Below are 13,325 nucleotides of genomic sequence, written 5' to 3'. Positions count from 1 at the left end.
AGGCCACAATGGGGGATGAATTTTTACTTAGGAATATATAGAGAAAATCTTTAAAAATCTTCTTTTTAAAGAATTTTTGGCCAGAAAGGGTTCAAACTTGTGTAGAGGCATCCTCGGGTAGTGTAAATTCAAGTTTCCAAAATCACAGTCCCTAGTGGTAGGGCGGGACCGTGATGGCGGTTTGAGGTTTTACATAGGAATATAAAGAGAAAATCTTTAAAACTATTCTGGGAAAGTGTTCGGTTCAGAACTCAGTACTTAGTGTGAAAGCAAAGGTTATGCAGATTTAAGTCAGATGAAACCATGATTCCCTAGAGAAAAATGGGGCCATGAAATGGGGGGGGGGGGGTATATAGGAATAGAGAAAAATCTTCTTACAGGTACAACAACAAAAGGGGCTTGGTATTTACCAAAAAATAAGAGGTTGATAAAAATTGGCAGATTTTCTATTTTTTTTAGCAAGATCTACCGTACTCAGTTGTCAAGATATGTTGATACTGTAATGCTAATTTGATCAGAATTAAGGCAATTGTTGCTCAGGTGAGCGATGTGGCCCCTGGGCCTCTTGTTCTCTCTTCATAGATTGAATGGGACACATAAACTCACTCTAACCCCCACACACAAAAGGTAATCCATCATAATAATGCACTTTTCCCCTACTGTAGTAGGCATTAGCAATAAAGGATGGTTGCTCCTCAGACAAACTGTGTAACAAAGGTTTCAAGGGCACGAGGTTTAGGAGGGAGGCCTGTTGTTATAATATTAAGTGTATTTTTGCTACGGGAGAGGGGTGGGGATGCTCAGACCCCCTCCCTTCTCTCCCCTCTTTTGCGAATATCTGAACTTGTATACCTTTTAGTTATGTAGAGGTATTTGCAACTACATGTTTGGTATAATTTATTAAACAAATTAGGCAACTATCGTAAAAGAAAAATTATGACACATCATTTACAGAAGCCCTTTCTTTTCTTGAGGTCAGAATGATGATATTTATGGCAATAAAACGACTGACTTCGTTATTTTTTTGTATTTATATGGAACAATTTGAAACAGTGTCTGAGATTTTCACTGAGGATCCATCATCCACAATGTGCGCCATTTGACATTTTATGTAGAGCCAATATATGACCAGGTTCCCATAATGCAAATAGCATTTATCTGTTATATATTTACAATGTATTGTGTATAATGTAAATTACATGTATTTGGAGATTCCATTTGTATATATGCATGAACGCTTCATTTTATGCATGTTACGTATTCATTCTAAAGGCAAAAACAATATAGCATTTGTATATGATATAACACTTTTTATTCTACAAACCCTAAGTATAACATATTTGGGCACTCACATACTGAAAAATATGTATGACCCCTGCTTATGTAAACCAAAGAAAAAGACGCTCTATTCTTAGATTCAGACCATTTAGTTTATTCCTCCATCTTCAAGACTTACCTTTCTAAAAATGCCGTTTTACCTGCGTATATCTGCACCAACACTGCTTTCTTAATACAAGATCAGCATAGGTATATGTATGTTGTGTGTTTCGCCATCACCATTCTCATTTGCTATCTATAATAGCTTGCACATGGTGCCTAGTGTGCAAGATTTAGAAGCGAACTAGCTAAAAATATTCAGTTTTTAAATATTTTAAATATAACTTATCTTTGTAGAAATGAATGTTTTCGATTAGTATGACTTGCATTTTATTTTATTGATCTATATTGATTATTATTTTTTAAATTATTTTTTACAAACTTGACCTTGAGATGTATGTTAAGTTGATGATTTTACCAACGATTAACAATGCAATATCCATATAATTGTACTCTTACATGCACAGTTTCAATTGTTTGAGCATTCCTATTTGCATATTGCACCTATTAACTGTGTGTTATTTTCTCTCCTTTCAACTTTCTAACAGGAAAGAGTCGCCCAAAAAACCTAGGTAAGACTCTCGTATAAGTCATTTAATATCTTGAATATGTTCTTAAGTCATTTGTTTTTCGAACCATAGTTTGCCGCAGAATAACTAGCTTTATAATAGATAGTCAAAGATAAAATAGACTGCAATGAGACGTTTTGTCTATGTAAATTTATTACTTTACATGTTGTATTAGTTACATATATAAAATGTAATTCCGGAAATATTTCAGATTTTGAACCACCTTTATTATTTTTGTAATTCCTTTGAATCGATGAGAATTCCTCATAGTTCATGGTCATTATTAATTGACAAAATCGCGATAAATAAATCAACACAGCATAACACTATATTTTATTAAATTATATAAAGGAATTCTGATCAAATAATTAGTAACCTTTGAAGAAAATACAATAAAATCCACCCAAAGCATCTTTTCCGCTTTCCCCTCGTTTCTCTGGTGTTCTTCTCACTGAAAATAATTTTGTTCATCAATTAAGACATATTTATACAAATACACCAGATATTGTTAAGTTTATTTTCTTTTCTTTTTACAATAAAAAGGTTTGTGAGCACTGTATGTTGCTTCTAACTTGCTCAATATATGAGACACAATCATTCAAATCTGCCTACCTGCTTGGGAATAACCAATATAAAGCACCCTTTCACAGAAAATGAAATTAACCCAGACTAACACAAAAGAAAGCGCATGTACTTCACTCATTCAATGCAGAACTTGAACGTTTGCATCTTAAGATGCGCTTATTTCACAAGTTCCAACGGTTGCACCTCAGTCATCCAACTCCATGCATCTTCCTTTTTTGGTCATGTCTTCTCTTATGGTTACTGGGATCTAAGGATCTTACCTTTTCGCAATTCCTAAAGTGACGTCACTTTTAAATTTCCAAATACCCTAAATGTCATTGTTCGTTTAAATCAATACTTTTTTTTCAGCACAATCAGGTTTACATAACAATCACGGTTTGTTAACTTGATTATGAAAAAAAAACGCTTGTACCTAAAGAAACTGGTAATCGCACCTTGATTACTTGATTATTTTAAAGTCGAATTTAAAAAAGCATGTACCTAAAGTAACAGTATGTGATCACCGATTAAATCCCTTTTATCCTTGTAAAATAGGTCGTTTTTATTACACGTTTGAGTTGATTCTGGGTCTTTAAAGTTTTCATGAATACATGTATTTATTTTAAACTACCAAAGATTGATTTAATGGATTTATTGGGTACATGCTCAGTAAGGTCACATTAATATATATTTTGAAAGTTTGCAAACTGTCCGTTCAGATCACTAAATATTGGAAATATATGAGGTATTAAAACTTTATTATTTCCAGAAATGCAATGGTGGTTTGAATCTCAATACACCTTCATTTCACAATTGTTGGCAAATTAATTCCGGATGATTTGGTTAGCTCGTACGTCATAATGTTACATATTTTACAGTTAATCGTTTCTATTTCCAGGAAACAGAAGTTATACACGGATAACTACCCAATCAAGACATCTGAGGAAACCACGAAGAAACACATGGGTGGAGCTAGCGACACAGACTCCGCCATCAAAATGGAGAACGAGCCCCAGCAGGATGACCAAGACTTAATGGACTCCAAGCTCTCTAGAGGACTGCCTCCTCTCGATGGCCACGAGGAGGGGGAGAGGAAGAAGAAGAAAAAGAAGAAGGACAAGAAGAAGAAGCACCATGATGAAGGCCATGACAACCACTCTGCTAACCTTTCAACTGAACTCTAAGCGAAGGGGAACTACACTCCTCCCCATTTAGGGCATTGCTAACAGTTTTGATAAAAAAAAAATATAAATGAATTTATTATTTACAACAGTGTCTTAAATTTGGATTTTGATGATAACTGAAGAAATATGTAATAGTACATGAAAATATTTTCACTTTTAGAATTTTACCATAAGTTTTGAGAAAATATGTAATAGTACATGAACATATAAATGTTTTTGGTGAAATGGTATATTTGTACATGACCTTTATGTTTTAAAGGCGTTGTACCCCGTCGGGAACTTGTGTGGCATGGTTGTTCGGGCTCATCTACTGAGATGTGACATTCAAAATAGTTCTGCAGAAGTCTTCTTAATGTAATTTTGTGCTTTACATATAAATGTTTGTATTTCATAATGTTAATGATATTCCTGACCTGTGGTTTGACTCGATCAATACAAGCATCCTCGTTACTCCAATAGATTGCATATTCTCAAAAGTAAATTGTATTCTTGAAAGTAGATCCCGTATGTTAGCACATGTGTTAGATTGTGTGTATGCATGACTGATTTGGTGGTAGAATCTAGTCGCTGTATATTTGGATAATTTGTTATCAAACTGTAGCATAATTTTGCTGCAGACATTTTACAATTTTACATTTAATTGATATTTTCCGTTACTATATACCTTTTTAAAACTGAATTTGCCACATCAAAGATTTTCATTTATTTTTATCAGACATATTGTTGACATTTTCAGAATGTTGAAATCTATAGTTTACTTGCGCTTTGATTAACGCTGCTATCTGATATATGTTCCAAACAGAATAACCCTATTGTATATTTATGTCTTGTATTATTATAAATGAAAATAATTTGACTATCAAAATTATAAAAACTATGTAAAATTTGACAGGGAAGAAGCATGTTATTATTTTGATCATGTCATTAAAATATATCAGAAAATTCGTGAATTTTAACAAGGTTTTGCTTTATATTACCATATTGCGTCTATTGAGACTTGTTTTTTTATCTCGTTTTTGGTTGATAGTGAATCAGACAACAATGATAATTTTTGATGACTGAAATATTCATATTTACAAAATATAAGTATATATATGTATATATAAGAAGGATATTTTTTGGAGTAAATGTCAAAAATTGCATATAAAATCCATTAGGCTCACTGCATTTGGTGAGAAATTATTATCTAAAAAATTAACCACGGATATCATTAGCAATTGAATTTCATCACATGTTGTTTCAATATAGTATTTTTTGACAACTTTGCACTTGCTTTTATGAGTTTCATATTTTTATCATGTTTGTATGATCTTCTGTAATATTTCTTTTATTAGAATCATTCCATGAGCAATGTTGTAAAAATACTCTGAAGTCCTATTATTTATTTAAGTTACTTTATTTTTGCACTTCTGTGATATTTTAATATTCAAACGTAGAAATAAAAATAGCATCCTGGGAAAATTTCATCTCTCTTGTTCTATTTTTAGATAGCTGTAAAGTACATAAATTTTAAAAACAATAAATAGCAATGGGAAAATCTTCTAATAAATGATGAAATACATGGAGGTTCAAGTGGAGATAAGAGAGGCGGTAAATGTTGCAATAGTCACGAGAAAACTCCAAAATGGAGGAGAGCTGACAAGTTATCATAATGGCCACCATTAATTCTGTCGTTATCTGCATCAACTGTCTACATCTTATAATTACGACGAAAAGTCTTAGGGGGTTCCAATTTCTGCAAATATTGCTATAATTATTATGAAACAACCTTAAATATCCAACATGACATTATTTTGCAAAATTAGATCATATGCAAACTTCAAACTCCTGACCTTGCTTCCGTATGTACATGCATGCGCGTGCACTTTTATAATTATAGTATCTAGTGAAACGGAAACAAACACGCGTCGCTGTGTTATACACATGAACTCAACATATGTATTGGAAAGTCAGCTCGTATGTGAGTCAGCTCTATGTTTAAACTTTAAATCATGTGACTATATCTTACTTTAAAGTAACCTGGCTCATTTTACAAATGAGGATGTTATTAAACACAACGAATATGAATGTAGAAAAACTGTACTTGTTCCCTCTTCTTTTTGCAGCATTGGTCCCCGTGACGTTGCTTATCACGTAAGCTCTCTCTCTCTCTCTCTCTCTCTCTCTCTCTCTCTCTCTCTCTCTCTCGTAGTACCAATAATTTGCAATTCATATGATATAAGTTAGCATTGGTAATAATGTGTTGAATTAAATTTTTCAATTTGCATATTAACATGTTCTTAATCTTAAATGGATGCAATGTCTTCCTGGCTTGAATGTTTTCACTATATTTGAATATCATATTGTTTTAATTAAATCAAATTTCATAACCTAGAATAAATTGATTTAAAGCAAATTTCATATTAAGTTAAGTTATTAAGAAATACTGCATTTGCATTGTAAACACTACTATATTATTCATCTTTTACCAGATATATCATAGCTGTTAGTGATGATGACGTTTATCCATTTTTTCCATACGTCAGGTAATTATCAAAATTAATATATTAATCACTTTAAATGAAAGTGGAAAACACTTTTTTCATATGATATTTTAAAAAAAATGGCTAGGGTTTGTTTTGAAAAAAAAAAACAAACAAAGAAACCATAATTGCATAGATGTTTGCATACCTTGCTGTTGGTCATTTATGTTGATTTCTCGGTCAGTGACACGGGGACACTACCCCCCGAGAGCTGTGTGTTTGGACAGTTCCTGAACATCGCTGCCCTCCTAAGTACGAATCTTTTATTGTAACTGTCAGAATATTATTACACACCTAACTTTTTCAAACTTATCATAAGATGGTCAATCAAGTTATATTTTACTGTTTTTTAAAAGTTCTAAGATAAATTACGGAAAGTAAGACATATTAAAACTTTGTCATCGATCTTTAAGAAAACAATATTATTTAAATGTAATAATTATTTTAAAATGAATGGAGCATAAAATAATACCATGTACAATGTTTGTCATTTCAGTTTTGATAACAGTATGCGTGAGATACAAGCAACTTGATACCTTCTGGTCATCGCAGGACGCTGCTACCAAATTTCCAAAAACAAACAACGTAGCCTTAGTAATGGGTGTATTGGCCGCACTTGGTTTGAGCATTGTCGCAAATTTCCAGGTAGGGAGGCGGACTTGAATAATACCAAACTGAGGATTTCTCTGTTGTATTTCTCCCATAGAATACAGAGGATTTATTTGATCTTATAGTTACTTGCTCTAAATGAACTTGTTGAACCAAACACACTAACAGCGCTACGCGTACATTTGTATAATTGTGGATTCAGTGAGTTATTAAACTTGGTGAATCAAACTTTTGGAACAAAAATTTGTTTTTTTTCGGAAATTTTATTGTCTAAAACATGGGAGTATCTCCAAAAAAAACCCATTGATTTTGTTCCGTTTTGAACAAAGTTAATGATTTTTTTCTGATTCAGACTAACTTATGTTTATCCGACAGTCTACTGTTATAGAAATACAACAACGTACAAAATAACTGTAACTATAAGAGTTGTTTCTTATAAAAACCCACACGTTCCTTCAAACGAGGTGATTAACATTTTCCGGAAGTAAATAGCAAAGAAGTATGTGTAACATATACCGGTATATTTTTACTAACTCATTTTAGAGTAATAAACAATATACAATGCATTTTCAATAATACCGGAAACAATTAGTCAACTGAAACGTTAGCTATTGCCTATTCATACATTAAAGTTTATTGCAATACGATTAGTGTTCACAACTTCACCTTTATGTTTAAGTAATTCTTACAACTTCAAAACAGAAATATTTCCTGTATTCTTGATCACGGTAGGGAGCGTAGGGGGCGAGTTAGATTTACTCTATACATCGAGGGTAAAAGGAAACGATGATTACGATGAGTCGACATCAGGGCCCCACCAATTATACGGATATGGTTTCTATGTTATCGATGATATTTAGACCCACCAATATAACGGATATGGTTTTTGTGTTATCGATAATATTTAGACCCACCAATATAACGGATATGGTTTTTGTGTTATCGATAATTAATATTTAGACCCACCAATATAACGGATATGGTTTTTGTGTTATCGATAATTAATATTTAGACTCACCAATATAACGGATATGGTTTTTGTGTTATCGATGATATTTAGACCCACCAATATAACGGATATGGTTTTTGTGTTATCGATAATATTTAGACCCACGAATATTACAGATATGGTTTCTGTGTTATCGATAATTAATATTTAGACCCTCTAATATAACGGATATGGTTTTTGTGTTATCAATAATATTTAGACCCACGAATATTACGGATATGGTGTCTGTGTTATCGATAATATTTAGACCCACGAATTTTACGGATATGGTTTTTGTGTTATCGATAATATTTAGACCAACCAATATTACGGATATGGTTTTTGTGTTATCGATAAATAATATTTAGACCCACCAATATTACGGATATGGTGTCTGTGTTATCAATAATATTTAGACCCATGCGGCTTGTATATTGCATATATTAGATGCCCAGTCCAATTTGTGAACAATTATCTGCTTTTTTTCCCACTTTCATTTAAATGGTATCCAGCACGTTCATGTAGGTGACTCAACACAAATTAAATCAGGTATAGATAAAAAAAAGAAAAAGACAGTATTTCTGTATATAGCAGTATGATATGGCAGGGGGGGGGGGGTGTGTTTTTTCTCAATGTACTTTAAAATGATGAAATTGTAATGTCTTTCAGGTTGATCATGTCAAGTCGGTACACATCATCGGTGCTTTTTTTGCCTTCATAGTGGGAGGGATGTATTTTTATATCCAGGCGTACATTTCGTGGTCTACTAGAGACATTCCAGGGTCGTCAAAGATAGTGCGGGTGGCACAACTTATCATCTGTGTTCTTTATGCAGTTTTTGCAATCATAGGTACTATTTCATAGAATGGCATTTATCATCATTTAAAAATTTGATTTAGTTTCATTAAAATCCACTATTTTACAATTTACAATAAACCACAAAATGCTTTTGTGATATATAAATTAAATTCATTAATAACAGTTTCTTCAGTTGTGTGGTTTTAATATGAACGTGCTTGATCTATGTAATCTTTTTATACAATTCTGTTAAGAATGTTTTCACACTACAAGACATTATTCTAAGACCGTCGATATAAACTTTGATTTTAAGTCTTAATTTTCCCCATAAAAAGATACAGAAGTCAATGGTATTTTTTCTATCTTGCATTGTAGGAATAGTCACCGTCATTGTAGGTAAATCGAAGCTAGGACCCAGTACCATTCTAACCCGCGAGTGGTCGCCGGAATACGCGGTAAATATCACGACTTACTTTATTCCAATATTTTTTATACGGCTGTGAAGTATGGGGTTTACAAAGAACAAAGCTTATTGAGAAATTTCAACTTAAGTTCTGTAAACATATATTGTATTTCAATTCCTCAACACAAAAGTTTATGATGTATTGTGAACCTTAAAGGTATCCACTTAATATTAATATCAAAGTTAGGCTGAGTTCATTTCTGAGTAAATTAATTAATTTCCAGAATTCTAAATCGTCTTCAAAACTTTGTTATGTACCCAAAAACTATAAGAATCTGTAAAGAACATTTTAGATGATTTTGGAATGTCGTATTTGCGGCATGAAAATTCTATAATTTAATTCTGGATGTTACGCGCTTTCTAATTGGCTAAAAAATTATTTTATATCGTATAAAGAATGTTGCCTACGTCATAGTAAGACTAACGTTAAAAACGTATCAATACGCCTGACGTTACGTTTGAATTTTGTACAATTTTACGTCATTTTTAAAAGTTAAATGACCGTTTTTACCTACAATGAAGAGTATAAAAATGAAATTATAAGCCATGAATTCAATATTTATTAGTTTTATACGATATAAAATGGTTTGAAACAGTTTACGCTTTTTTATAAACCGCTTTGCGGTTTATAAAGCGTAAACTGCCCCAAACCATTTTATATCGTATAAAACAAATAAATATTGAATTCATTCCTTAATAAATATTCATTGGTTAAAAATGAAAGTTCTCAACATATTAATAGATCAGTTCAAACAATCATGGTACAGTGATGTACAAAATTCACCAAAAATAATAGAATTTGTAAATTATGTACTTGTAATGAAATTGAAGATGAATTCCACTATTTGTTTAACTATTCTAATATTTGTACAACAGATGCTAGAACCATGTATTTACCAAAATATTATATATGAAACCCAAATGTCATAAAATTTGAAGTATCAAACAAATACCAACTTACCATGATTTGTAGATTTATAAAACAATTATTGAGAGAGTTAATTCTCCTGGTTAATGTACAAATCCTTCTTTACAATGTAATTCGTATATATTTTCTTTACACTGTAAACACAGTTTATTGAGAATAAAGTTCATTGTCAATGTCATACCTTCTTCCTATTCTAACACGGTTTCACATTCTCCCAGGGCTATGCTGAACACGTGGTGTCCACGGTGATGGAGTGGTTAGGGACTTTCCTGATCTGTGCGTTCGCCCTAACCTTTGTTCCAGAATTCAAACAGTTAAACCTGGAGTTAACATTTAAGATAAAAAATGTAGACAGTAACTTAATGCCCTCTGCATAGAGAATGTTTCGCAAAGATTTTGCGCGTAATAACATAATTCAGGGACATGTCATATCATTAAATTTTTCTAACACAGTTTCGTTTGAAACTTTAATGTCAGTGAATTCAAGTTTTTAAATGTCTAAAATTCTTCAAATTGGAGAACATATGTAATGTTTCCTCTCTACCGGTGTCTTTGAACATTTTTCTTCCTTCCTCTCAATTTGTATTTGCACCCATTTGTTTTAATATTGGTCGCATATACATATCTCATAATATTGATTTGTCAAAACCGTTATTGCTCACAATTGATTATACAATGTGATTATATATAGTATATGTGCAATCTTTATTTTTGAAAATAATGGGATGCTGTGTATTATTTTCAAACTTAATTTTTTTCATTGTGACTTTTACAACGTTCATCTTATTTTTTTTTAAAACAATGCCGTTCAAATCATTATTTTAAAAACTCGCGAAAATGAAACATTTTATGCATTACTTTTAAAATATTTTCATATACAGTTGTGTATGTTTTTGAGCAAGTATTCGCATATACATTGCCAAGTAAAAGTAGCTTAATTGTTCTGTTATGAACTAATATATTTCAGCATTTTGTATTGTATACATAAAATTTTTCTCTAGATATCTAATTAAAATACAAATTGTCGAATAACCACTTAATGAAATTGTTCATTCTCTCTAGTATTCTGGTGATATTTCCTTTTATTAATGTCCAGTTGTAGTGTTGACAAGAAATTTTTGATTGGATACATTTGTGACCATTAAACACCAAGATATGTTCACGTTGTGTGTATCTCTTGAAAATGTTGTTCTCCTTTTAACAAGCTTAAAGTTAAAAATATTACACAACAAACTCCAAGATGTACTTGTAAATGTCTCTAACAATGTACTATTGTACATGTAACTTAATTTACATTCATCTATACAATTACCTGTTGTAATTTCCTACTTTTATTTTTAATTTCCCAAACTTATGTATTTCTTTATTTGTCAAAATTTACATTTTCAATGCCTTTATCTGTGATAACACTACGAATCCAATGTGCAAAATATATATATAGTTCAATACATTTCATTAATGACGTAAATGACGTACTGTTTGGGCGCTAGCGTGGTTTGAATAATAATACGAAGTGAATATGACATTAAAATGTCCATATTTTAATATTTTATCATAAAATTGCTTAAAATTGTGTTAATATAAGTAATACGAAATCATTCTTTACAGGAATCAAATATTCTGTATCCAATCCACTATAAAGCCTTAGAGTTTTGTTTTTATTTAACCAAACCCCAACCAAAATTATCATCTCGTAATACTGAGAGAATGATTCCTTATTTCTTACTTGTAAACATTTTTTATATATGTACAATATAATTTATAATGGAAAAAATTAATTATTAATCCAAACATATATATATATATATATATATATATATATATATATATATATATATATATATATATATATATATATATATATATAAGACAGTCTTGTTGTTAGATCCGTCAACATATGGATTATCCTGTAAATGGCATTTACCTTTGGGCAGCTTGAGCAATTGAAGTTTGAATTTTGGCGAAGTGCAAGGGTTTTTTTTTAAGTTGTAACGATATGACTAAATATGTGAACTACCATGAGACTTGATTCTTTTAAATATTAATGAATGATTGATAATTTAAATGAGAGAAGCCGAAACTACTGTTCAACTTGATTGTTACAGATCAGTGTACAGGGTACTGACAGACGTTACGAAAATTACGCGAGGTGTAATAAATGTGTAATAAATGTGTAATAAATGTACATCTGTAAGAAATCCATAGCCTATGAATTTAGACTAGTGCGACTGAATATAATTTATAGAAAAAATGTTAATCTGAGATATGTATCTCTAGTTCATTTCTTGATGATATATCATATCTAGCAAAAAAGCTTGAATTGATACTGAGTAGACTTATGTCGATATATTATACATGTAGCAAGAAACCACTCTCATGGTCTTGGCAACTGTATACGTGTATTTGATTTATTTATTTTTATCTAGTAAGAATGCTATTGTTATGGAATTTTCTTTAAAAAATATTTTTTTAGCGGTATAGAAGTGTGTTTGACCTGAACTGATGAACCGTTATTTAGAAAAGACAGTATCTGAATTTGTATTGTTTAACTTTGGGAAGAATCTTTTTTATTATCTCTGTCTTTTTTATATTATTGCATGTGTTTTTATAATAAGGATGCATAAAACTATGTCTGTTTTTCAATGTTATTGAATTTATTCAATAAAAATTTTATTATTATTATAAAATTTCTGTAATAAAAAGTTATTGTGACATTTCTTCTTAAAACAACGGACGTAAATTTTTGGTATGACAAGGATCGAAATTTAAAAGTATCCATATTTCGATTTGTGTTTTAGATATACCCGTTTTAGATGACGCAGATTCCGTTTTAGATAACAAAAATCAAACCTACGCCACAATCATGAATCAATCTTATTTTTACTAAAGCATCGGATATTTCACTTCCAAATCATCCAAAGATGACGTTGTGATAATCTAAAGTTAGACAATGTTGACAGTTGTGCAGATGTTATCTTTAAGAGGAAAAAAAACAAGTTACATGTAGATGATATATAGTAATATCAAATAAGAAAAAAAAAGATGCATAATTTCACATTATAAAGTTACTCAAGTCAACGATAATATGAAGGTTTTGTGCCTAAAAATTCATTTTTAAGATTGTTAACATTGTACATATAAACCTAATGGGAAATATTGTATATCACTAGTTCCAGCCATTTAATCGGTGATTTCCACAGTGCATATTTGAAAGAGATTTGCAGGAAGATGGTGTTTAACATTTTTGTATTGAGAGAGTCATGGTTTTTCGGAGAGACGAAAACAAAAGATAGCCAACCAATAATTAAGACCACACTTCCTTG

The 13,325-nt window shown here is 31.1% G+C and overlaps 2 protein-coding genes across 4 annotated transcripts in view; both read left to right on the top strand.

Annotated features, from left to right (window-relative positions):
- Positions 1-4,634, top strand: part of LOC105343207 (uncharacterized) — a 57,935-nt gene extending 53,301 nt beyond the window's left edge. Inside the window, exons 7-9 of one of the 3 annotated variants that reach the window (XM_066086085.1) lie at positions 583-627; positions 1,926-1,949; positions 3,409-4,634. In XM_066086085.1, the coding sequence (XP_065942157.1) occupies positions 583-627; positions 1,926-1,949; positions 3,409-3,694 (355 nt within the window). In that variant the 3' untranslated portion in view covers positions 3,695-4,634. The remainder of the gene's footprint in view (positions 1-582; positions 628-1,925; positions 1,950-3,408) is intronic. The other 2 variants (XM_066086086.1, XM_066086087.1) reach the window with 2 other exon arrangements.
- Positions 4,635-5,679: 1,045 nt separating this feature from the next.
- On the top strand, positions 5,680-12,681 carry LOC105343206 (DNA damage-regulated autophagy modulator protein 2). The gene is made up of 7 exons (XM_034461372.2): positions 5,680-5,827; positions 6,166-6,219; positions 6,401-6,468; positions 6,713-6,861; positions 8,483-8,663; positions 8,987-9,066; positions 10,221-12,681. Exons 1-7 carry the CDS (start codon positions 5,730-5,732, stop codon positions 10,377-10,379), a joined length of 789 nt encoding a protein of 262 aa, XP_034317263.2. The 5' UTR covers positions 5,680-5,729; the 3' UTR covers positions 10,380-12,681.
- Positions 12,682-13,325: the final 644 nt, after the last annotated feature.

This window comes from Magallana gigas, chromosome 5 (assembly GCF_963853765.1).
Source record: "Magallana gigas chromosome 5, xbMagGiga1.1, whole genome shotgun sequence".
Lineage (NCBI taxonomy): Eukaryota > Metazoa > Mollusca > Bivalvia > Ostreida > Ostreidae > Magallana > Magallana gigas.
This window is presented reverse-complemented; position numbering and strand designations above follow the sequence as displayed.

Bases quoted from the DNA above. Each gene is read 5' to 3' on its own strand.
- LOC105343206 (XM_034461372.2), top strand. From the start codon at position 5,730: ATGAGGATGTTATTAAACACAACGAATATGAATGTAGAAAAACTGTAC. The intron at 5,828-6,165 runs GTAAGCTCTCTC...ATCTTTTACCAG, and splicing joins CCCGTGACGTTGCTTATCAC to ATATATCATAGCTGTTAGTG. The intron at 9,067-10,220 runs GTAAATATCACG...ACATTCTCCCAG, and splicing joins AGTGGTCGCCGGAATACGCG to GGCTATGCTGAACACGTGGT.